A 26,732-nucleotide genomic window follows, 5' to 3' on the forward strand; every position below is an offset into this window, starting at 1 on the left:
AACCATGGTAGTGTTCTATGGGTCAGAGGTGCTCAGTATAAAAGTACCATTGAAGTACCCTGAGACAGAGAGAGAGGGGGGGATATTCAGACAAGGGAAAGTTGTTTGGCTCCGCTCTATTGAGCAGGAGGCTGAGTTGACCATTGTGTTCTTGTCCAACTGAAAACAGTATAGATGTCTAAACATTATACAATGAAATGTTGTACTTAAAATTGTGGATATATTTTTTTGAAACAAATTCTATTCTGTTCTCAGTGTTTGTAATGTCGATGAAATCAACTTAAATGCTTTCTTAGACAATCATTGGCATGTGTGCGTTTTGGGAACATAGCCAATGTGTATTGTCAGGTAATGCTGCTACTAACTGCTTTATGTATTAGTTAGGTACTGCTTCACCTAGTGAGCTTTTCATTATGCATTTTGCTACTGCATTTAATACTGAGGCCAAATAATTTGGTTTGCAGCAAATGAAATGTGTCCTTTTTATGTTAAGGTTTTTGTAATGACATGTAATTTAAATAAAATACTTTTTTGAAAGATTACCCACTACAGCATATTAAACAGAGAATATTGTTATGAGTAAACATGCATTGAGTGCATAATGTTAATGTTATCTAAAATCACTTTGGATGCATTTTCTGCCCATGTGAATCAGTTGAATCAGACTCTGTAGCAATTCATTCATCTCACATTAATTTACTGAATAGGCAGTGTTTGTATTGACTTGCTATGTCTTACCAAATTGAAAAAAAATGAATCAAAACAAATGGCCATATACAGTGCATTCGGAAAGTATTCAGACCCCCTTCTCTTTTTCCACATTTTGTTATGTTACAGCCTTATTCTAAAATGGATTAAAGTATACTTTTTTATCTTCAATCTACACACAAATACCTCATAATGACAAAGCAAAAACAGGTTTTTTAAAATGTTTAGCAAATGTATTACAAATAAAAGTAGTATTCAGACCCTTTGCTATGAGACTCGAAATTGAGCTCAGGTGCATCCTGTTTCCATTGATCATCCTTGAGATGTTTCTACAACTTGATTGGAGTGGCTCCATCATTCTTAAATGGAAGAAGATTGGAACCACCAAGACTCTTCCTAGAGCTGGCCGGAAAGATGTTAGCAGGAGATCACCAGAGAAAGCTATGGTGACACAGTCTTGAAATGAAACCTCATGTAGTCTAAAGCAATATTCAACTGCTTTCATGGAGTAAGAATTCACTCCTTTGGGGAGACTGCCAGAGTTCCACAGATATCCATACATCCCCATCGGTAAAGGTGGTGGTACAAGCTTGTTCTGTAAAACACATCAACACATTTTCAAAATGTTTAAATACATTGGTCATTCACTCCTTTAAATTGAATTGAATTGAAGTGTATACCTCAGCATTGGGCTCATTTTTGTCAACCCAGCTGTGCAGAGTTGGATCCCAGACAACCCCTTTTTCTCCCCAATTGGTAGTTACAGTCTTGTCCCATCGCTGCAACTCCCTTACGGACTCAGAAGAGGCAAAATTCGAGAGCCATGCGTCCTACGAAACACGACCCTGCCAAGCCACACTGCTTCTTGACACACTGCTCGCTTAACCTGGAAGCCAGCCGCACCAATGTGTTGGAGGAAATGCTGTCCAGCTGGCAATCGAAGTCAGCTTACAGCCGCCCGGCCCGCCACAAGGAGTCGCTAGAGCGCGATGGGACAAGGAAATCCCGGCCAATTGTGCGCCGCCTTATGGGTCTCCCGGTCACGGCCGGCTGTGACACAGCCTGGGATCAACCCCGGGTCTGTAGTGACGTCTCAAGCACTGAAATGCAGTGCCTTAGACCGTTGCGCCACTCGCAGTTATCCACTCAATTGTCTCTATATAAAATATAAATAATAGGTTCCTTACAGATTTGTCTTTGTCCTCAGGTAGATGAAGCTCCTTCCTATTAACCTTTCCACTCCAGAAGACCCAGCTGAGCCAGCCTCCACCGTTTCTCTGAACAGCAGGGGTCTCGGGCTCAGCCACCGGCCGGCTGCCAGTCTGGCACTGAGGGTTGGCCTCAGAGTGTTCCAGCTTGGTGATGGACATCATAGCAGGATGCTCAACATATCTAAGTCGGACATCTGTAATAAGTGGGAGAAGAATATATAAGAATATAGAATAATCACTAGCTGACAGATAGGAACGTCTTGCTCTGATACTCTGTTACAAGGCAGTCAAAGGGCTGCTAGAGCTAAACCTGTTTTATTTAGACACCTCTGAAATGAAAGTATTACAGCCATAAACTCACATGAGTAGCAGGCATCTGATCTATCATAACTTATTCTCACGCTCTCACAATGGCAATTTCTTTACTCATTAGCTAAGGCTTAAATGACCAATCCTGATATTACCAGGTTCTGAACACTTGATGGTGCTGTTCCATGTGATTAAAGGGATAGTTCATCCAGATTACAAAATTAGATATTGGTTTAGTCTATGGACAAGGCAGGGGCACAACTATCACTGGGGACGGGGGGGACATGTTCCCCCCCCCCCACTTTATGAAATTGCATTTTTGTCCCCCCTAGTTTTAGCATTGTAATGTGATACAAAACAGGGAATAGTGTGCTTTAGGACCATGTGGATGCCTCCGAGCGATTGGGTAGGCTGTTTGGAGTGTTCATGCGACTGGATATAGGACCGCGCGGACACCACAGAGTGGGCTAACAGGCTGTGTGAAGACAAAGCTTCTGGAAGACTGGCTGGACCAGCACGGGAGAGTTGAGCATGATTAGTGTGTATGTGTTGCGCTCTTTCACCAAGTTGTAAAAGGTAGCAGAACAGAAACTGGCTACTCTTTAGTTGACTGAAGGTAACTGCTGTTTAACTTAACAGAAAAAAAAACTAAACTAGTGTTTATTCACAGTGCTGAGCTAGTATTGTAACTGACATGTAACATTAGCTAATGTTTTATCCCCTCTCGACTGAGGTGAATGAATAAGCTATGCTAGTGAGTAGCTCTAGCCTCTAGTTATCTGTCAGATAGCGATATGAGGTGGCTATTATTACTATCTAACAGCAGTTGTTTGTATGGAAATGTTTTGTAGCCTTTGTTTTGTCCCGTTTCAGAAGTAAATGAACTTGGCAAGCCTTCGCCAGTTGATGTACCGTTAGAGAGAGAGCTGGCCAAAAGTTGGCTTACATTAGATATTATTTTTGCATCAATCAAACTAGACCTGAATCAAACTATGAAATCATTGGCCAAACGATTGAAAATTTATATTCTGATGTTTTTTCAGTGCAATGTGAGTTGTATTACTCAGTATGGTAATGTAACTTTTTTGATCTGTCAGTTTCCCAAGTGTCACGGTTTCGGCCGAGGCTGCCTCTCTCCCTTGTTCGGGCAGGTTTCGGCGTTCGTCGTCTCCGGAATTCTAGCTGCCACCGTTGTATGTTCCATGTTTCCTGTTTGATTAGTTTTGTCTGTTAGCCACACCTGTCTTGTGTTATGTCTCATTAAGCACCCTATTTAGTTTCCTTGTTGTTAGTGGAGTGTTGTGTGTAATTGTTTCGTGTCAGGTGTTTGTGCGTTACCGGTGTTTAGGTACGCCAGTTACGATATTGCTTCCTCCTCGGTTGAGGAGAGTTTTTGCGCCCTGTGTTTGTGCGCTCGTGTTTGACGCCTGTGTGCGTCTGTTTGGCCTCTGGCCGTTTTGTATTATTTTTGCACTCGCTAGTAAAGTCTTGTTGGACTGTACATCTGCTTCTGCGCCTGATTCCACACCACACCATTTCAAACACCGTGACAGAATTACACACCAGACATGGAATCAGCAGGAGCCGAAGCAGCCCCGACGAGACTGGAGGTCCAGGTTCGGGAACAACAGGACCAGATACAGCAGATGGGGACCGCCCTGCAGGAGGTGATCACCACGCTCCGAGGCTGGGGAGCGCCTCCACCACCTCCCTCCCTGCCTGCACCATCGGCCAGTCCGCCCATTCCAGCGCCAGAACCCCGAGGAATCCGACTCTCTCTCCCGAGGGCCTACGACGGAACCGCGGCTGGGTGTCAGGGATTCCTCCTCCAGGTGGAGCTGTACCTGGCCACCGTACACCCGGCACCCTCGGGGCATGAGAGCGTGTCCGCCCTGATCTCCTGCCTGTCCGGGAAGGCGTTGGAATGGGCCAACGCGGAGTGGAGGAAGATCGACGCAGAGACTATCACCTACAACGAGTTCTCCCGCCGCTTCAGGGCGGTGTTTGACCATCCCCCGGAGGGGAAAGCGGCGGGGGAGCGTCTGGTCTTCCTCCGGCAGGGGAGGAGGAGTGCCCAAGAATTCGCTCTCGAATTCCGTACTCTAGCGGCAGATGCAGGGTGGAATGAGCGGGCCCTCGTCGATCTATACAGATGTAGCCTACGAGAGGACGTCCGTCGGGAGCTGGCTTGTAGGGACACCAGTCTCTCTTTCGACCAGCTGGTCGACATGTCCATCAGGCTGGATAACCTATTGGCCACCCGCGGACGTCCTGAGGGGGTCCGTCCATTTCACCCTCCAGCGCCTCCGAGCCGTGTCCTATGGAGCTCGGGGGCACTGGCGCTAGAGAGAGGAGGAGTTGGTTGGTTAGGGGGTCCATCCACTGCACCAACTGTGGTCGGGGAGGACACACCGCGGCTAGGTGCTGGGGATGGCCTCCTAGGGAGGATGACGACAGGTCCCGCACTGGGGATTCCCTCCAGGTGAGTAGGCGCCCCACTCACCCAGAGCTCACTGTTGCCCATTTTTGGATGCCTGTGCGTTTTCCACAGGTAGCACCTCATTCCCAGCATAAGGCGCTGGTAGATTCAGGCGCGGCTGGGAATTTTATTGATAAAAAGTTTTGTTTAGCGTTAGGGATTCCCCTTATTCCTGTTGATGTTCCTTTCCCCGTTCATGCCCTAGATAGTCGTCCGTTGGGTACGGGCTTAATCAGGGAGGTCACGGCGCCACTTAGGATGTGTGCGCAGGGGGATCATCAGGAGATGATTCAGCTGTTCCTGATTGACTCTCCTGCGTATCCGGTGGTGCTGGGCATGCCCTGGTTGAGTACCCATAACCCAGCTATTTCGTGGCAGGAGAGGGCTCTGATGGAGTGGTCTGCTCAGTGTGTGGGTAGATGTTTGGGCGTTTCCGTAGGGGCTACCTCGGTGGAGAGTCCAAACCAGGTGCCCGCATTGCACGTTCCCCCTGAGTATGGGGATTTGGCTATTGCGTTTAGTAAGGCGAGGGCGACGCGGTTGCCACCCCATAGGCAGGGAGATTGTGCGATAGACCTCCAGGCAGGAGCTGCGCTCCCACGGAGCCATGTGTATCCGCTGTCTCAGGAGGAGAAGAAAGCTATGGAGATTTACATAGACGAATCTCTGAGACAAGGATACATACGGCCTTCCACTTCCCCTGCGTCCTCGAGTTTCTTTTTTGTGAAGAAAAAGGATGGTGGTTTGCGCCCGTGCATCGATTACCGTGGTCTCAATCAGATTACGGTGAAGTACAGTTATCCACTCCCGCTGATTGCGACCATGACTGAGTCGTTGCATGGGGCGCGTTTCTTCACTAAATTAGATCTCAGGAGCGCATACAACTTGGTGCGCATCAGGGAGGGTGATGAATGGAAGACAGCCTTTAGTACCACCTCGGGCCATTATGAGTATCTGGTCATGCCATACGGGTTGATGAACGCTCCGTCAGTTTTCCAATCATTCGTGGATGAGATCTTCAGGGACATGCAGGGGCAGGGGGTGGTTGTGTACATTGATGACATTCTCGTGTACTCGCCTACCCGTGTCGAGCATGTGGCCCTGGTGCGTAGAGTGTTGCGGAGGCTGGTGGAGCACGACCTGTATGTGAAGGCAGAGAAGTGTCTGTTTTTCCAGGAGTCGGTCTCCTTTTTGGGTTATCAGTTGTCTGCATCAGGGGTGAAGATGGAGGTAGACCGGGTGTCGGCCGTGCGTAATTGGCAAACACCAACCACTGTGAAGGAGGTGCAGCAGTTTTTGGGGTTTGCAAATTACTACAGGAGGTTTATCCGGGGTTTTGGACAGGTGGCAGCTCCCATCACGTCTCTTTTGAAGGGGGGTCCGGTGCGTCTGCAGTGGTCGGCCGAGGCGGACAGGGCGTTTGGGAGGCTGAAGGACCTGTTTACCTCGGCCCCGGTGCTGGCGCATCCGGATCCCTCTTTGCCGTTCCAGGTAGAGGTGGACGCGTCAGAGGCCGGTTTAGGAGCCGTGCTTTCACAACGGTCTGGCGCGCCACCTAAACTCCGCCCCTGTGCTTTTTATTCTAAGAAGCTCAGTCCGGCGGAGCGGAACTATGACGTAGGGGACAGGGAGCTGTTAGCCGTGGTACAGGCTCTAAAGGTGTGGAGGCACTGGCTTGAGGGGGCTCAACACCCTTTCCTCATTTTTGACGGACCACCGTAACCTGGAGTACATCCGGGCGGCGAGGAGGCTGAACCCTCGCCAGGCAAGATGGAGTATGTTCTTGACCAGGTTTACTTTTAAGATCACGTACATCCCTGGGTCACAAAATGGTAAGGCAGATGCGCTGTCTCGGCGGTATGACACGGAGGAGAGGTCCGTGGAGCCCATTCCCATACTGCCTGAGTCGTGTCTGGTGGCACCGGTAGTGTGGGAGGTCGATGCTGAACTCGAGCGGGCGTTACGCACCGACCCTAGTCCACCACAGTGCCCGGAGGGTCGGAAGTACGTTCCGCTCGAGGTTCGGGATCGATTGATCTATTGGGCTCACACGTCACCCTCCTCTGGACATCCGGGTATCGGCCGGACAGTGCACTGTCTTAGTGCCAAGTACTGGTGGCCCACGTTGGCAAGGGATGTGAGGGTTTATGTTTCCTCCTGCTCGGTGTGCGCCCAGTGTAAGGCGCCTAGACATCTGCCTAGGGGTAAGTTGCTACCCCTGCCCGTTCCACAACGACCATGGTCCCACCTCTCTGTGGACTTTATAACAGACCTTCCCCTCTCCCAAGGGAATACTACCATCCTGGTCGTTGTGGACCGGTTCTCTAAGGCCTGTCGTTTGCTCCCCATGCCGGGTCTTCCTACTGCCCTACAAACTGCCGAGGCACTGTTCACCCATGTGTTCCGGCACTACGGGGTACCCGAGGACATTGTGGCTGATCGGGGTCCCCAATTCACCTCCAGAGTCTGGAGAGCGTTTATGGAGCGGTTGGGGGTCTCGGTGAGCCTCACCTCGGGGTACCACCCGGAGAGTAATGGGCAGGTGGAACGCGTAAACCAGGATGTGGGTAGGTTTCTCAGAACATACTGCCAGGACCGGCCGGAGGAGTGGTCAAGGTACGTTCCCTGGGCCGAGATGGCCCAGAATTCCCTACGCCATTCCTCCACTAACCTAACTCCATTTCAATGTGTGTTAGGTTACCAGCCGGTTCTGGCACCCTGGCAGCAGAGCCAGATCGAGGCTCCTGCGGTGGATGAGTGGGCGCGGCGCTCGGAGGAGACTTGGAACGCTGCACACGTCCACCTGCAGCGGGCCCTCCGACGTCAGAAGGCGAGCGCTGATCTCCACCGCAGTGAGGGACCGGTGTACGCACCTGGTGATCGAGTCTGGCTCTCTACCAGAAACCTGCCATTTAAAGTCCTGAGAAGGTTGAACGAGGTATGTTATAGATTACAGCTACCTGTGGAGTATAAGTGTATTAACCCCTCGTTCCATGTGTCCCTTCTCAGGCCGGTGGTAGCGGGCCCGCTCCAAGAAAATGAGATAGGGGAGACTCCCCCGCCCCCATTGGACATCGAGGGGGCACCGGCGTACTCCGTGAGGTCCATCTTGGATTCGAGACGTCGGATGGGGGGTCTCCAGTATCTAGTGGAGTGGGAGGGGTACGGTCCGGAGGAGCGGTGCTGGGTGCCGAGGAGAGACATTTTGGACCCGTCGCTCCTGACGGAATTCCATCGGGAGTATCCGACGCGCCCTGCTCCACGTCCTCCGGGTCGTCCCCGAGGCCGGAGTCGGCGCACGTCTGGAGCCGCGCGTCAAGGGGGGGGTACTGTCACGGTTTCGGCCGAGGCTGCCTCTCTTCCTTGTTCGGGCAGGTTTCGGCGTTCGTCGTCTCCGGAATTCTAGCTGCCACCGTTGTATGTTCCATGTTTCCTGTTTGATTAGTTTTGTCTGTTAGCCACACCTGTCTTGTGTTATGTCTCATTAAGCACCCTATTTAGTTTCCTTGTTGTTAGTGGAGTGTTGTGTGTAATTGTTTCGTGTCAGGTGTTTGTGCGTTACCCGTGTTTAGGTACGCCAGTTACGATATTGCTTCCTCCTCGGTTGAGGAGAGTTTTTGCACCCTGTGTTTGTGCGCTCGTGTTTGACGCCTGTGTGCGTCTGTTTGGCCTCTGGCCGTTTTGTATTATTTTTGCACTCGCTAGTAAAGTCTTGTTGGACTGTACATCTGCTTCTGCGCCTGATTCCACACCACACCATTTCAAACACCGTGACACCAAGCTAATTCCTTACTTTTTGCACTGACACAGTCAGTAATAAACAGCTCTAAGGTTACAGGCTTCACTGTCATGGTGCACAGTAGAGGTCTGCGTGGGACTGATTTCTTCATCCCGCTCCCGCCCGCACCCACTGGTTTTCTGTGTGACTCCCACCCGCTACCGGAAAGAACTGGTCCCAAACTCAACTGCAGTCCTGCAATGTTATTTTAGGCGTATGTGACGCAGCTCCCAGCAATTTTGCACCCTATAGGCAATATATTACTGGGCTATATCAGCCAATATGCTAGATGTAGTTTGAAGAGAGCAGAGTTGGAGAGACTTGCACTTTCTCTTGAGCTATTTTTATAGCCTACATTTTAGGAGTGGGAAGATTCCAAGCAGGGTCAGACAGACAGGGAAGACCAGTCTGTGAAAGAGGTGAGGTGAATTTTTTGCAGATACAAAACTGTATTCTCTCCGTCCAGCAAACACTGGACAAGCCAGATGCTATTTTAATGCAGTCTGACAAACCTCCAAAGTTGATTTCCAAACTGTATCAAGTGTTGATAGAGGCTTTTCCTGATGACACAACACATGTAAAACAAAAATGTGCGGAAGACCTGATGATGAATTGATACAGATATGTTAGAATGCCCAGTCATGTTCATATAATCTCAGAATTAATTTAGACATAGTCCCGTGTAGCTCAGTTGGTAGAGCATGATGTTTTGCAATGCCAGGGTTGTGGGTTCATTTCCTATGGGGGACCAGTATGAAAAAATAAAAAACATGTATGCACTCACAAACTGTAAGTTGCTCTGGATAAGATATATATACATACAGTGGGGAAAAAAGTATTTAGTCAGCCACCAATTGTGCATGTTCTCCCACTTAAAAAGATGAGAGAGGCCTGTAATTTTCATCATAGGTACATGTCAACTATGACAGACAAATTGAGAAAAAAAATTCCAGAAAATCACATTGTAGGATTTTTAATGAAAATATTTGCAAATTATGGTGGAAAATAAGTATTTGGTCACCTACAAACAAGCAAGATTTCTTGCTCTCACAGACCTGTAACTTCTTCTTTAAGAGGCTCCTCTGTCCTCCACTCGTTACCTGTATTAATGGCACCTGTTTGAACTTGTTATCAGTATATAATACACCTGTCCACAACCTCAAACAGTCACACTCCAAACTCCACTATGGCCAAGACCAAAGAGCTGTCAAAGGACACTAGAAACAAAATTGTAGACCTGCACCAGGCTGGGAAGACTGAATCTGCAATAGGTAAGCAGCTTGGTTTGAAGAAATCAACTGTGGGAGCAATTATTAGGAAATGGAAGACATACAAGACCACTGATAATCTCCCTCGATCTTGGGCTACACGCAAGATCTCACCCCGTGGGGTCAAAATGATCACAAGAATGGTGAGCAAAAATCCCAGAACCACACGGGGGGACCTAGTGAATGACCTGCAGAGAGCTGGGACCAAAGTAACAAAGCCTACCATCAGTAACACACTACGCCGCCAGGGACTCAAATCCTGCAGTACGAGACGTGTCCCCCTGCTTAAGCCAGTACATGTCCAGGCCCGTCTGAAGTTTGCTAGAGTGCATTTGGATGATCCAGAAGAGGATTGGGAGAATGTCATATGGTCAGATGAAACCAAAATAGAACTTTTTGGTAAAAACTCAACTCGTCGTGTTTGGAGGACAAAGAATGCTGAGTTGCATCCAAAGAACACCATACCTACTGTGAAGCATGGGGGTGGAAACATCATGCTTTGGGGCTGTTTTTCTGCAAAGGGACCTGGACGACTGCTCCGTGTAAAGGAAAGAATGAATGGGGCCATGTATCGTGAGATTTTGAGTGAAAACCTCCTTCCATCAGCAAGGGCATTGAAGATGAAACGTGGCTGGGTCTTTCAGCATGACAATGATCCCAAACACACCGCCCGGGCAACGAAGGAGTGGCTTCGTAAGAAGCATTTTAAGGTCCTGGAGTGGCCTAGCCAGTCTCCAGATCTCAACCCCATAGAAAATCTTTGGAGTGAGTTGAAAGTCCGTGTTGCCCAGCGACAGCCCCAAAACATCACTGCTCTAGAGGAGATCTGCATGGAGGAATGGGCCAAAATACCAGCAACAGTGTGTGAAAACCTTGTGAAGACTTACAGAAAACGTTTGACCTGTGTCATTGCCAAAAAAGGGTATATAACAAAGTATTGATAAACTTTTGTTATTGACCAAATAATTATTTTCCACCATAATTTGCAAATAAATTCATAAAACATCCTACAATGTGATTTTCTGGATTTTTTTTCCTCATTTTGTCTGTCATAGTTGACGTGTACCTATGATGAAAATTACAGGCCTCTCTCATCTTTTTAAGTGGGAGAACTTGCACAATTGGTGGCTGACTAAATACTTTTTCCCCCCACTGTATATATATATATATATATATATATATATATATATATATATATATATAATAATTCTGTATCCCCCACTTCTAAAACTAAAGTTGCGCCCCTGCGAAAAGGTATGACAGAAATCCATGCGTTGGTTTTGTTGTCCACTGTTTCAAATGCTAACCTTTTAGCGTTTGCGGCACAAATCCAATGCAAGTCAATTGTACCTATATTAGCATTTCCGCGCTTCATATCCAAATAATCTATAAGTAACGTAATTGAGTTACACAATCCTTTTCTATCAGTGGAGGCTGCTTAGGGGAGGACGGCTCATAATAATGGCTGAAACGAAGCAAATGGCATCAAACACATGTTTGATGTACAATGCATTTGGAAAGAATTCAGACCCATTCCCTTTTTCTACATTTTGTTACGTTACAGCCTTATTCTAAAATTTATACAATGATTTTTTCCTCATCAATCTACACACAATACCCCATAATGACAAAGTGAAAACAGGTCTTTAGAAATGTTTGCTAATGTATTAAATATAAAAACATAAATAACTTATTTACATAAATATTCAGACCCTTTGCTATGAGACTCGAAATTGAGCTCAGGCGCATCCTGTTTCCATTAATCATCCTTGAGATGTTTCTACAACTTGATTGGAGTCCACCTGTGGTAAATTCTATTGACTGGACATGATTTGGAAAGGCACACACCTGTCTATATAAGGTCCCACGGTTGACAGTGCATGTCAGAGCAAAAACCAAGCCATGAGGTCAAAGGAATTTTCTGTAGAGCTCTGAGACAGGATTGTGTCGAGGCACAGATCTGGGGAAGGGTACCAACAAATTTCAGCAACATTGAAGGTCCCCAAGAACACAGTGACCTCCATCATTCTTAAATGGAAGAAGTTTGGAACCACAAAGACTCTTCCTATATCTGGATGCCCGGACAAACTGAGCAATCGGGGGAGAAGGGCCTTGGTCAGGGAGGTGACCAAGAACCCGATGGTCACTTTGACAGAGCTCCAGAGTTCCTCTGTGGAGATAGGAGAACCTTCCAGAAGGACAACCATCTCTGCAGCACTCCACCAATCAGGCCTTTATGGTAGAGTGGGGTGAAGGTTTTTTTATTTATTTTATTTAACCTTTATTTAACCAGGTAAGCCAGTTGAGAACAAGTTCTCATTTACAACTGTGACCTGGCCAAGATAAAGCAAAGCAGTGCGATAAAAACAACAACAACACAGAGTTACATATGGAATAAACAAAAGGTTCACCTTCCAACAGGACAACGACCCTAAGCACACAGCCAAGACAATGCAGGAGTGGCTTCAGGGCAAGTCTCTGAATGTCTTTGAGAGTCCCAGCCAGAGCCCGGACTTGAACCCGATCGAACATCTCTGGAGAGACCTGAAAATAGCTGTGCAGTAACGCTCCCCATCCAACCTGACAGAGCTTGAGAGGATCTGCAGAGAAGAATGCGGAAAAACTCCCCAAATACAGGTGTGCCAAGCTTGTAGCGTCATACCTAAGAAGACTCAAGGCTGTAATTGCTGCCAAAGGTGCTACAACAAAGTACTGAGTAAAGGATCTGAATACTAATGTAAATGTCATATTTCAGTTATACATTTTTATTGCATTTGAAAATGTTCTAAAAACCTGTTTTTGCTTTGTCATTATGGGGTATTGTGTGTAGATTGATGAGGGAAAAAAACAATTTAATCCATTTTTGAATAAGGCTGTAATTTGGAAAAAGTCAAGGGGTCTGAATACTTTCCAAATGCAATGTATTTGATACCATTCCACCAATTCCGTTCCAGCCATTACCCCAAGCCCGTTCTCCCCAATTAAGTTGGAGTGCCCTGAAGCCACTCCACCCCAAGCCCGTTCTCCCCTAAAAGATGTTTGGTACTATATTTATTCAATATTATATGAATCCTCTAAATTAAAATGGCCAATTTTGTCTTATCTTAATTTCTCAGAGATCAAATTATATTTCAACAAAATAATGTTGCAGGAATGCTAAAGTTAGCTGTTTCTAACAACATAAATGTCATAACAATTATCTGAAATGGTGGGTGTCGAAATCCTCTTTCTTGTGCTTACCTCCATGAAAATATTGTCCCCTGTTATTTTGGGCAACCTTGTCACAAGTTTGCCCACTAGTTTCAGCTTGTGATGTGCTTGCCTTTATGAAACAGTCAGGTAAACATTTCAGAGAAATAACATTAACAATTCTACATGAGACAGTGCTTCCAGATATTGCAATCTCAGTGGTCCTTCTGAGGTAATTAAATAATCTGGTGTCTGACTAAATACTGGAAAGGTATCCATGACTCTAGATTAAGCTAATCCTTTATGTGATGAGCATCCTATCTGGGTCAGCAATGGAATGACTGATACACCAGAAAAGACAAGCCTCTAGGCTACAATATGTTTTGGGCCTGGAAAACAATGTACAATTGCCATGGTAATTTGGAATGTTCAGTCAATGAGCATTCCAATGGCCAAAGCTGATTTTGGACTATGAGACCCTGGGCTATATTAGGATGAGCCAGTAATATGCATCGATATCAGTAGGCTATGCATAATGCATTGCATGAGTCAGTGTCTGGGTAAATGTACATTCCCGTGGTGCGAGGCCACCTGTCCAAGTCGGAATATAAAAATGCAATTTTGATTAACTGAAGTCAAGTGATTGCAAAAGTTATTTGTTTTGACTAAGCTTTCTGAACTAAAACATTAAAAGTAAAAGTAGTAATTATAGCTTGACACATACAGTTGAAGACGGAAGTTTACATACACTTAGGTTGGAGTCATTAAAACTCGTTTTTCAACCACTCCACAAATGTATTGTTAACAAACTATATTTTTAGCAAGTCGGTTAGGACACCTACTTTGTGCATGATACAAGTAGTTTTTCCAACAATTGTTTACTGACAGATTATTTTACTTATAATTCACTCTATCACAATTCCAGTGGGTCAGAAGTTTACATACATTAAGTTGACTGTGCCTTTAAACAGCTTGGAAAATTCCAGAAAATGATGTCATGGCTTTAGAAGCTTCTGATAGGCTAATTGACATAATTTGAGTCAATTGGAGGTATACCTGTGGATGTATTTAAAGGCCTACCTTCAAACTCAATGCCTCTTTGCTTGACATCATGGGAAATTCAAAAGAAATCAGCCAAGACCTCAGAAAAAACATTGTAGACCTCCACAAGTTTGGTTCATTCTTGGGAGCAATTTCCAAACGCCTGAAGCTACCACATTCATCTGTACAAACAATAGTACGCAAGTATAAACACCATGGGACCACACAGCCGTCATACCGCTCAGGAAGGAGACGCGTTCTGTCTCCTAGAGATGAACGTACTTTGGTGCGAAAAGTGCAAATCAATCCCAGAACAACAGCAAAAGACCTTGTGAAGATGCTGGAGGAAACAGGTACAAAAGGACTATATCCACAGTAAAACGAGTCCTATATCGACATAACCTGAAAGGCCGCTCAGCATGGAAGAAGTCACTGCTCCAAAACCGCCATAAAAAAGCCAGACTACAGTTTGCAACTGCACATGGGGACAAAGATCGTACTTTTTGGAGAAATGTCCTCTGGTCTAATGAAACAACAATAGAACTGTTTGGCCATAATGACCAACGTTATGTTTGGAGGAAAAAGGGGGATGCTTGCAAGCCAAAGAACACCATCCCAACCGTGAAGCACGGGGGTGGCAGCATCATGCTGTGGGGGTGCTTTGCTGCAGGAGGGAATGGTGCACTTCACAAAATAGATGGCATCATGAGGAAGGAAATGTATGTGGATATATTGAAGCAACATCTCAAGACATCAGTCAGGAAGTTAAAGCTTGGTCGCAAATGGGTCTTCCAAATGGACAATGACCCCAAGCATACTTCCAAATTTAAGCAAAATGGCTTAAGGACAACAAAGTCAAGGTATTGGAGTGGCCATCACAAAGCCCTGACCTCAATCGTATAGAAAATATGTGGGCAGAACTGAAAAAGCGTGTGCGAGCAAGGAGGCCTACAAACCTGACTCAGTTATTCCAGCTCTGTCAGGAGGAATGGGCCAAAATTCACCGAACTTATTGTGGGAAGCTTGTGGAAGGCTACCCGAAACGTTTGACCCAAGTTAAACAATTTAAAGGCAATGCTACCAAATAGTAATTGTGTGTATGTAAACTTCTGACCCACTGGGAGTGTGATGAAATAAATAAAAGCTGAAATAAATCATTCTCTCTACTATTATTCTGATTTCACATTCTTAAAATAAAGTGGTGATCCTTTATACAAATGCACGTTTATACAAAAGGCCTATACAATCCTGAGTGAAGATACCATTGGGCAGATAAAAGCACAGGGCCATTTACCTCAGACACACACTCTGTAAAGTGAATCCCACTGATGATATCAAAGCAAACCCGTATTTATAACTCAAACTCTAGAATGCATTTGAAGCCAATCAGAATTGAGTATTTAACAATACCGTGGGTTCCATTTAACGCCACAATCATATTAGGCCACAAATTACAGTCAGTGAACATGGGTAAATAGAATGTAATAAAATAGAATAGAATAACTACATTTTTCACAGATGGACTTCAGGGAAGTCTTATTAGGCTACATGTATATGCACATCACATACATTGAATTGAGATTACATGTATTCAGGGGCAGACTAGCCATCTTGGCATTTTGGGCAAATGCCAGATGGGCTGGTCCATTTTTAGCCAGTGGGCCTGTCTAATTTGTTAGTTTTTTGCTAAATGATCATTATCTGGTTAATAATGGGGGCTTCAAGAAATAAAATGGGCTGATGTGGGAGCCTCAAGGAAAAAAATGGGCCAGTGTGTTAGAAATGCCAGAGCAGATTTCTGGTCCCAGTCAGCCCCTGCATGTACCACTGAAATCCTATGAGGATAATCATAATATTAATAATCATAATAATAATGTATTACATTTCTATAGCGCTTTTCATAACAATCTCAAAGCACTTCAAAAACAAAAAGCAAATAAGCAATAAATCATGAGTAGCCTAGCTATAATTAGGTCAACCAATAGAGGCCAAGTCTTTGAGTGCATGCTTCCTCCAAAGATGGAGAAGGACAGTTCATATGTGATGGAATGTCCTGTCACATGAAAACATAATGAAACACTGAGTGACTCAATAAAGTGATCAATTCAAAATGATTGTATGAATCCTATACAACAATACAAAGAAATACATTTTTTATAAATATTCGAAGGAGTGTAATCAATCATTGAACATTTTATTTTCGAATGACTTCAGAGTTTCGAAAAATATATTCTGATTCATTTCTATGGCTTCATGGATTGGTGAGTGTCTTTTTTTAGAACGTGAAAGGGGAGTGCTCCTCACCTGATCACGTGCAACACCATTGGCTTAGGAGTTTCCTGATTCCATCTCATTCTTAGCTGCTTACTTTCGAAGTAGCTCGAAATCCTCTCCAAAGCATATCCAAAATGTGTGTATTTTTTTAAATGATTACATTTAACGCTACGTAACATTATCGAGAAGATAACTTTCGTTTCTAAGGGAATCAATCAATCCGCTTTCTCGCGACATAGCCAGCTGTCACTATTGTTGACAGTGTGGATTATTTTACTCGACGAGATAACTGCAGCCATGATGGCGTCCAACTACAACGCTAGTAAGGAAGAGGACGGGCACCAGCCTGGTGCTATGGGCCATGGAGGAGCAGGAACTGTGAAAAATAAAAAACCGGACAACACTGCGTTCAAACAGCAACGACTGCCTGCTTGGCAACCTATTTTGACAGCGGGCACTGTTCTTCCAGCTTTCTTTGTCATTGGTCTCATCTTCATCCCAATCGGCATTGGACTCTTCGTGACATCAAACAACATAAAAGAGTTAGAGGTAACGTTAACTAACTAGCAAGCCAACACAACAGAGTAGCCAATTGATTGTGTATGTATGTGTTAGCTCTGTTTGGCAAGCTATCTTTAAGTTCTTATCTTGTATTCAGTGTATAACACTTATTTATATACACCTATTAAGTGTCATTGATCATCTCCTTACTTTACAGATCGATTACACTGGTGTTGACATGTCAAGTCCGTGCTATAACTGCTCACAAAGCTACAGCTGGAACAGCACAAAGCCATGTACCTGCTCTGTCCCCTTCTCTCTGGATCAACCATTTGAGGTAAGCTGAACAGAACCTGCAACCTTTAGGATCCCCAAACTACTGTATAATCACAATTAAAAGTTTAGGCTAATCATTCAATAATTTATGTTAGTGTTTGTAGATCAAATGTCCAGTCATTGTTGTTCCAGACACCCACTACCTAGTGGGCATACGACATGATAAAGTTGTCTTTTACTGGTTGAAATCTGGTCTGGATGTCTTATATCCAAATCACATTATTGCAGATTTCAAAGTGCTATGTTATTTTTCTGCAAAATCCTCTAGAGGGCAGAATTGGAAAAAAATATACTGATACCACAGGGAAAAAAAGATAGCGGGAAGAAGAGCAGTGATTTTCCCCAGTCCACAACAATGCTTAAACCACATCAGGGATCCATTTTTGAGAAAATCTGAGAAATAGTTTTTTTTTGTGTAGTTACCCTTTAATTCAGGTGAGTACCAGCCACACAGTGCACTTGTGATTAACTTCTCAAAACAAATGGCTACTGGATTGATGCAAATAATCATATGATTCTGCCAGGTAGGCATAGGCTACCTTTAATTGCCTACTCGAAAACGGTAAGGCCATCATTAGCATTGCTAACGGCTACACAAAGTGGTAGACATATAGGCCTTACGCACACCTCACACAGCAGTGCTCGACATTCAGGTATATTTTCCACTACCAACTGAAAGCTACTGGCCCGAAGAAAGAAAAAAAAAAGTATATATACACTGCTCAAAAAAATAAAGGGAACACTTAAACAACACAATGTAACTCCAAGTCAATCACACTTCTGTGAAATAAAACTGTCCACTTAGGAAGCAACACTGATTGACAATACATTTCACATGCTGTTGTGCAAATGGAATAGACAACAGGTGGAAATTATAGGCAATTAGCAAGACACCCCCAATAAAGGACTGGTTTTGCAGGTGGTGACCACAGACCACTTCTCAGTTCCTATGCTTCCTGGCTGATGTTTTGGTCACTTTTGAATGCTGGCGGTGCTTTCACTCTAGTGGTAGCATGAGACAGAGTCTACAACCCACACAAGTGGCTCAGGTAGTGCAGCTCATCCAGGATGGCACATCAATGCAAGCTGTGGCAAGAAGGTTTGCTGTGTCTGTCAGCGTAGTGTCCAGAGCATGGAGGCGCTACCAGGAGACAGTCCAGTACATCAGGAGAAGTGGAGGAGGCCGTAGGAGGGCAACAACCCAGCAGCAGGACTGCTACCTCCGCCTTTGTGCAAGGAGGAGCAGGAAGAGCACTGCCAGAGCCCTGCAAAATGACCTCCAGCAGGCCACAAATGTGCATGTGTCTGCTCAAACGGTCAGAAACAGACTCCATGAGGGTGGTATGAGGGCCCGACGTCCACAGGTGGGGGTTGTGCTTACAGCCCAACACCGTGCAGGACGTTTGGCATTTGCCAGAGAACACCAAGATTGGCAAATTCGCCACTGGCGCCCTGTGCTCTTCACAGATGAAAGCAGGTTCACACTGAGCACATGTGACAGAGTCTGGAGACGCCGTGGAGAACGTTCTGCTGCCTGCAACATCCTCCAGCATGACCGGTTTGGCGGTGGGTCAGTCGTGGGGTGGCATTTCTTTGGGGGGCCGCACAGCCCTCCATGTGCTCACCAGAGGTAGCCTGACTGCCATTAGGTACCGAGATGAGATCCTCAGACTCCTTGTGAGACCATATGCTGGTGCGGTTGGCCCTGGGTTCCTCCTAATGCAAGACAATGCTAGACCTCATGTGGCTGGAGCGTGTCAGCAGTTCCTGCAAGAGGAAGGCATTGATGCTATGGACTGGCCCGCCCGTTCCCCAGACCTGAATCCAATTGAGCACATCTGGGACATCATGTCTCGCTCCATCCACCAACGCCACGTTGCACCACAGACTGTCCAGGAGTTGGCGGATGCTTTAGTCCAGGTCTGGGAGGAGATCCCTCAGGAGACCATCCTCCACCTCATCAGGAGCATGCCCAGGCGTTGTAGGGAGGTCATACAGGCACGTGGAGGCCACACACTACTGAGCCTCATTTTGACTTGTTTTTTACATCAAAGTTGGATCAGCCTGTAGTGTGGTTTTCCACTTTAATTTTGAGGGTAACTCCAAATCCAGACCTCCATGGGTTGATACATTTGATTTCCATTGATAATTTTTGTGTGATTTTGTTGTCAGCACATTCAACTATGTAAAGAAAAAAGTATTTAATAAGATTATTTCATTCATTCAGATCTAGGATGTGTTATTTTTGTGTTCCCTTTATTTTTTTGAGCAGTGTACTTAGACAATTATGTGGAAAGTTAATACAAATGTTTAATAGTCGGTACCGGGTTTGTTCTAACAAAAGGCACGTGCTTCGCCTCTAGCTATTCCGAACTAACTAGACAAAGAAAACCTCTCAGTTTATATACCCTCTGTTACACGTTTCTTCAACTACATCTGGTAACCATCAGTGGGCACTCCCTTCTCTGATGTTATTTCCTTGTACCCCAAGTCAGTATATCATATCCATCAATCATTCTAAGATAAACATCAGTAATCTCCCTTGACATAATGGAATCCTTGGCCTCCAGACTGTGCGGCGCCAAGTCACTTTCTACTAAATTTAACCTGGTTCCCACCACACTATGAAAACATCATAACAGTCCTTTTTTTCTCTCTCTCTTGTGGTAAGTAACATTACTTAACCCCAACAATTCACATAAAACTTAATATAAAATACAATGTTCTCCAATCAGTAGTGTATATATATGACTAGAGTCTAAACTATGCTAGATAACTGAGAATTCACCCCTCTCTACCTTCTATACCTGAATCCAACCAGATTCTCAATATATTTAATCAACAAAGGTATACATTCTCAGTCATCTATCTCATGCACTATCAAACCTCTCAAACCTGCTATGGACTCAGTCTGAGTAAAATATAGACACATGATTAACTACTATATATTCATGCTAAAAATCTATGTTGTCAAAACCTTACTTGTATAAGACCGTCCCCATTTTCTTAAGTGACCCCTTTTATATACATACTTATCAAACATACCAATCATCTTAGACATGCTACCAAGAAAAACATGCATATAAATAAATTGTGAACATCATGACATCATCCACTCAAATACCAAGATACATGACCCTTTCTAAGTTACATGGATATTATAATATAGTCAAATGAATATATCTAAATAAAAATTACGTCAGTCTTCTTCATACATGTTCATTCAGAGGAACCCCAAGCTTTTCTCTGGTCATTTGGGGCGCTATCTGATCGACCTAGGTAGTCTTGTTTCCACATCTCCATTCCTGTAAACCTTAAATTCCACGTTATACAGTTCCAACTTAACCTTCCCCATTCCTCAATCCACATTATCAATGTACTCTAAACTGGAATAAGATGATATAGAATAAGAATTAGTACTCTAACTGTCGACCAGTTGCGTTCACGTTGTCATTATGCGTCACATGGTTGCTAAGATAATCATCACGCAATCCTCACAAAAGTCAGTGTATATGTCGAGAAACGTGCCTATTTTCCTTGAAGGTATGTAATGTCACGATTCCAAAGCTCTACAATACTACAGATAGCAAGTTAATTATCTCATATCTTGGGAAAATATTTGTAATGTTTACTTCTTGTTGACAATTTGTGCTGATGTTGAGTTTCTGAGCTAGCGCCCAATAGACAATATACTCCTTGAAGGAGAGAGCACTCCTTGTCCCAGAATTTCCCAGAATGCACCGCGCGGCCCATTGACGTAGCATGGGCAACGTTTCCCATCTCCTCAAAAGTATATCTGCCGTTGCGAATGTTAGACTCCACTCTGTGAGGCACATCGATCTGCAGGTTGAACATGGTGAGATTGTAGACACCTAAATTGATAGTGCAGTTTGTTTAGGCGATTTTACAGCTAACTAGCTACGTTACATGCTGATATTGTCTTTGGTAATATTGTGTGTAGCTATGTTTGCTAGCTTGCCAGCCAGCCCATACATATTGCATTGTGGATTTTGTAGTCGACTTGAGCTGCAACAGATTTCCACAACGATTTTCCATGTTGCTACCAACCTTTATTATAACGCCAAAATGAAATATTTGTTCACAAAAATATAGTTCTCACATATTTGTGTTATTTAACACTGTAAATGAAAGGAATGAGTGGTTTTGGGTGGATTTTTTCTTTAATGGTCAAGCTCTGTCCTCAGAATCAATCATTACTATTTTAAAAAATTGCCCTGAATGTTATTTATTATTCACACAAATAGCTTTTATAGGAGGATGTTATTGATTGCAGGAATTCCTTATTTAGACTCACTCAACCCCCTGCTCTTTCATTTTAGGGTTGTGACATTGTTGCATTGTCTTTTGAAGGCCTATGCTCTCATCCGATGAATAACTAAACTAATTCATTGCCTTAATCTGCAATTATTCCCCTCTAGAGCAATGTCTTCATGTACTACGGATTGTCAAACTTCTATCAGAATCACAGACGCTATGTGAAGTCTAGAGATGACAGCCAGTTGAACGGAGACAAAACTTCTCTAAAGGTATGTTACAGGTGCACTTAGTAGAGAGAACATAGACATTATACATTGAATCGATGAAGACCTAATTGTTTGATTTCAACATGTCATGATTTTTAACTTGCACTGAAACATCTTGGCACTCTTTACAGAGCCCCAGCAAGGAATGTGAGCCATACCGCACCAGTGACAACAAGCCTATTGCTCCATGTGGTGCTATCGCCAACAGCCTCTTCAATGGTAAGACTAGAGGGATACATTTTCCCTTAGCAAATAATTGTCCCATTTCCAGTACAGGAGTCAAGTAACAATACCCACACACTAATGCTTAACCACAATCTTATCATATTGTCCTGTACTTACTTACACAATGTTATTTAGATACGGGTCTGCAAATTTGGGCCAACCCTTGTACAGTGCCTTGCAAAAGTATTCATCCCCCTTGGCGTTTTTCCTATTTTGTTGCATTACAACCTGTAATTTAAATTGCTTTTTATTTGGATTTCATGTAATGGACATACACAAAATAGTGAAATGAAAAAAATAATTTGTTCCAAAAAATAAAAATAACGGATAAGTGGTGGTTAAGCATTAGTGTGTGGGTATTGTTACTTCGGAGAGTACGACCCTGCCTTTCACAGGAAGCGGCACAGGTCCTAATCCAGGCACTTGTCATCTCCCGTCTGGATTACTGCAACTCGCTGTTGGCTGGCCTCCCTGCCTGTGCCATTAAACCCCTACAACTCATCCAGAACGCCGCAGCCCGTCTGGTGTTCAACCTTCCCAAGTTCTCTCACGTCACCCCCCTCCTCCGCACACTCCACTGGCTTCCAGTTGAAGCTCGCATCCGTTACAAGACCATGGTGCTTGCCTATGGAGCAGTGAGGGGAACGGCACCTCTGTACCTTCGGGCTCTGATCAGTCCCTACACCCAAACGAGGGCATTGCGTTCATCCACCTCTGGCCTGCTGGCTCCCCTTCCTCTGCGGAAGCATAGTTCCCGCTCAGCCCAGTCAAAACTGTTCGCTGCTCTGGCACCCCAATGGTGGAACAAGCTCCCTCACGACGCCAGGACAGCGGAGTCACTCACCACCTTCCGGAGACATTTGAAACCCCACCTCTTTAAGGAATACCTGGGATAGGATAAAGTAATCCTTCTACCCCCCCCCCCCCCCAAATTGTAAAGTGGTTATCCCACTGGCTATAGGGTGAATGCACCAATTTGTGAGTCGCTCTGGATAAGAGCGTCTGCTAAATGACGTAAATGTGCCCTTGAGCAAGGCACTTAACCCTAATTGCTCCTGTAAGTCGCTCTGGATAAGAGCGTCTGCTAAATGACTAAAATGTAAATGTAAATGTAAATGGTGCGTGCATATGTATTCACCCCCTTTGCTATGCAGCCCCTAAATAAGATCTGGTGCAACCAATTACCTTCAGAAGTCACATAATTAGTTAAATAAAGTCCACCTGTGTGCAATCTAAATGTCACATGATCTCAGTATATATACACCTGTTCTGAAAGGCCCCAGAGTCTGCAACACCACTAAGCAAGGGGCACCACCAAGCAAGTGGTACTATGAAGACCAAGGAGCTCTCCAAACAGGTCAGGGACAAAGTTGTGGAGAATTGCAGATCAGGGTTGGGTTATAAAAAAATATCTGAAACTTTGAACATCCCACGGAGCACCATTTTTTAAATCCATTATAAAAAAATTGAAAGAATATGGCACCATAACAAACCTGCCAAGAGAGTGCCGCCCACCAAAACTCACGGACCAGGCAAGGAGGGCATTAATCAGAGAGGCAACAAAGAGACCAAAGATAATCCTGAAGGAGCTGCAAAGCTCCACAGCGGAGATTGGAGTATCTGTCCATAAGACCACTTTAAGCCGTACACTCCACAGAGCTGGCCTTTACGGAAGAGTGGCCAGAAAAAAGCCATTGCTTATAGAAAAAAATAAGCAAACGTTTGGTGTTTGCCAAAAGGCATGTGGGAGACTCCCCAAACGTATGAAAGAAGGTACTCTGGTCAGATGAGACTAAAATTGAGCTTTTTGGCCATCAAGGAAAACGCAATGTCTGGCGCAAACCCAACACCTCTCATCACCCCGAGAACACCATCCAGTGAAGCATGGTGGTGGCAGCATCATGCTGTTGGGATGTTTTTCCTCGGCGGGGACTGGGAAACTGGTCAGAATTGAAGGAATGATGGATGGCGCTAAATACAGGGAAATTCTTGAGGGAAACCTGTTTCTCTTCCAGAGTTTTGAGACTGGGATAGAGGTTCACCTTCCAGCAGGATAATGACCCTAGGCGTACTGCTAAAGCAATACTCGAGTGGTTTAAGGGGAACATTTAAATGTCTTTGAATGGCCTAGTCAAAGCCCAGACCTCAATCCAATTGAGAATCTGTGGTAGGACTTAAAGATTGCTGTACACCAGCAGAACCCATCCAACTTGAAGGAGCTGGAGCAGTTTTGCCTTGAATAATGGGCAAAAATCCCAGTGGCAAGATGTGCCAAGCTTATAGAGACATACCCCAAGAGACTTGCAGCTGACATTGCTGCAAAATGTGGCTCTACAAAGTATTGACTTTGGGTGGGTGAATAGTTATGCACGCTAAAGTTTTCAGTTTTTTTGTCTTATTTCTTGTTTGTTTCACAATAAAAAATATTTTGCATCTTAAAAAAGTGGTAGGCATTTTGTGTAAATCAAATGATACAAACCCCCCCAAAAATCCATTTTAATTCCAGGTTGTAAGGCAACAAAATAGGAAAAATGCCAAGTGGGGTGAATACTTTCGCAAGCCACTGTATATAGTCTTTCCCGTTTCAGGTTGAAGTGGTTTTACTTTAGTTTGCCATGTAGCGCATCACTGTTGGTTTGCCATGTTGTACTGTGTTTCTCATCAGACACTCTGGAGCTGTATTACATTGACCCCAATGGCTCCAGAACGGCGATTCCTCTGGTGAAGAAGGGTATTGCATGGTGGACAGACAAGCATGTGAAGTTTAGGAACCCCGGTGGAAACAACGACAACCTCACTGTAGTTTTCCAAGGTGATTTGCATACCATGCAAAATGACACAACTGCCTTGTAATAATTAAATTATCATGACTGACTAGGCCTTTTTCCTCCTTCAGGCACAAGCAAACCTGTCAACTGGAGGAAGCCTGTCTATGAGCTGGACCCTTTGGACCCTGACAACAACGGCTTCATCAATGAGGATTTCATTGTGTGGATGAGGACCGCTGCCCTGCCCACCTTCCGCAAGCTGTACCGCATCATCCATAAGAAGCCCAACAACATGACCCCGACTCTGCCCCGAGGAGAATACATCCTTGAGGTCACCTACAGTATCCTTATGAGAAAGATCGCAATAAATCACAACATAGAGATTCATGGCAGGCATATACGTTTGTTTTGAGAGAACATTGCACATAGAAGGCATAGAGGCATATCAGTTTGTTCAGTTATACACTCATTCCATTTGGGTCAACCTATGTCCAACTCCATCTTTGACAATGTTTGCTGTAGTTTATCTGTATTCTGTATTTTTTTACCATTCACAAGTTGTACACATGATACAATACATTCACTGACCCATCTGTAACTTTCCAGATGCTGCTTCTGTCTTTTCCTTTAACCATGTGAACTCAGATTATCCCGTGCGGAGCTTTGAGGGCAGGAAGCGTATTATCCTGAGCACCATCTCCTGGATGGGCGGCAAGAATCCCTTCCTGGGCATCGCTTATATCACTGTGGGCTCAGTCTGCTTCTTCTTGGGCATCATCCTCCTCATCATCCACCATAAATATGGCAACCGTAACAACAGTGCAGAAATTCACAGCTGAAGGGCTTCCTAATATGGTGACTGTACTTCCTCCTCCTTCTGCATTCCTGGGTCTAGGCATCACTGGTCTGGCCCTGCTCTGCTCTGGACTGCTTGCTGATTTAGCCTGGATGCACTGGTCTTTGCTCAAATGTTTGTTTTGTGTTGTAATGTTAGCTCACTCATCCCCACATCCAGTGGAAGGCTGCAGTCAGGTGTTTGTTCAGAAGGGTGATACAAAATATATCTATCTGGAATGTATAGAACTGACATAGTTGCTGATTCGCAGTGACAAGAAAGTCTGTTCTACACAATATATTTATATCTGAAATGTCTGTAACATTGTGCCCTCCTGTATAAGCCCCAGGTGTGTGTTGCAGAGTGAGTTACACCCTGTAAACTAATGGGACGAGACACAAGAAGGCTCTGGAAGCTTAGGATACTCTGTCTTTGTACAACATGACTGCTGAAAATGTTGTTTGTGGTCCTTAAGTACATTGTTTCTATTTATCCAGATGTTATCTTAATGGAGAACATGTATATTATTTGAGCAATGCGTGTCATTAATGGCTCGATACTGAACGATGTCTATTTTAAAGTAAGTTCTACACTCTTATTATGTAATATGTCCTGCTGGTGAATGTACTAATGTATTTAATTTACATAACTTTGAAGCTATTTCAAACTTGCGTAAATATGGAATGGGGAACAAAAGCTCATAGCCATGTTGCTTCTGCTTTGTTTAAGCGACAAAAGCAGTCATAGGTTTGACCAGTTCACATACTGATTTTATTGCCTCCAATTTGTTTGTCAATGTCTAATAGTTCAATGTATAATCAATTTTTTTTTACTTTTTTAAAATTAATTACTGTATTTATTTATTGGTCAAACTAGTGCTTTAATCCACTATGGTATGTGTGCAATCCTATTTTATAATCTGAGGATACATCCACAGCCAACTTGATTTGAAGTTATGGACCACTGCTACTGACGTTGTCTCTACGATGACACTTGACAATGAAAATCAATTTTAAAACAAATTTACGAATGTATCATTTCAATGTTGACCAAATGCTATGCATTTCACAAGTGTCACATTTGTTATGCAGTTCTTCTTACATTTTCATTTGGTCATTATCTTTTTTTCAAAGCTAATTCCGCCCTTTATTCTTTAATATTGTGTTGGATAATTTACTGATATTTCAGAAGTTAATAAAATTCTAAAAATTGTATTTGCAAGTTATTGATTTGTTTCCCTCATCAATGGTGTTAAAGGGAATTAAA

The 26,732-nt window shown here is 44.2% G+C and overlaps 2 protein-coding genes across 2 annotated transcripts in view; one reads left to right on the forward strand and one right to left on the reverse strand.

The window, feature by feature from the left end:
* The window catches only part of LOC311102607 (myelin transcription factor 1-like protein), a gene marked incomplete at both ends in the record, with an annotated part of 591,893 nt that overhangs the window by 335,894 nt on the left and 229,267 nt on the right, over window positions 1-26,732 (reverse strand). The gene's annotated exons all lie outside the window — the stretch shown is intronic.
* On the forward strand, window positions 16,329-26,678 carry LOC311103166 (cell cycle control protein 50A-like). The gene is made up of 7 exons (XM_084144714.1): window positions 16,329-16,806; window positions 16,976-17,095; window positions 21,534-21,641; window positions 21,770-21,857; window positions 24,529-24,675; window positions 24,760-24,972; window positions 25,277-26,678. The coding sequence occupies exons 1-7, from the start codon at window positions 16,555-16,557 to the stop codon at window positions 25,468-25,470; spliced, it is 1,122 nt and encodes a 373-aa protein (XP_084000840.1). The 5' UTR covers window positions 16,329-16,554; the 3' UTR covers window positions 25,471-26,678.

This window comes from Coregonus lavaretus (assembly GCF_964263955.1).
Source record: "Coregonus lavaretus genome assembly, chromosome: 27".
Taxonomy (NCBI): domain Eukaryota; kingdom Metazoa; phylum Chordata; class Actinopteri; order Salmoniformes; family Salmonidae; genus Coregonus; species Coregonus lavaretus.

Coding starts and splice junctions, on each gene's coding strand:
- LOC311103166 (XM_084144714.1), top strand. CDS start 16,555: ATGATGGCGTCCAACTACAACGCTAGTAAGGAAGAGGACGGGCACCAG. Junction 16,807..16,975: donor ACAACATAAAAGAGTTAGAG/GTAACGTTAACT, acceptor CTTACTTTACAG/ATCGATTACACTGGTGTTGA. Junction 17,096..21,533: donor CTCTGGATCAACCATTTGAG/GTAAGCTGAACA, acceptor ATTCCCCTCTAG/AGCAATGTCTTCATGTACTA.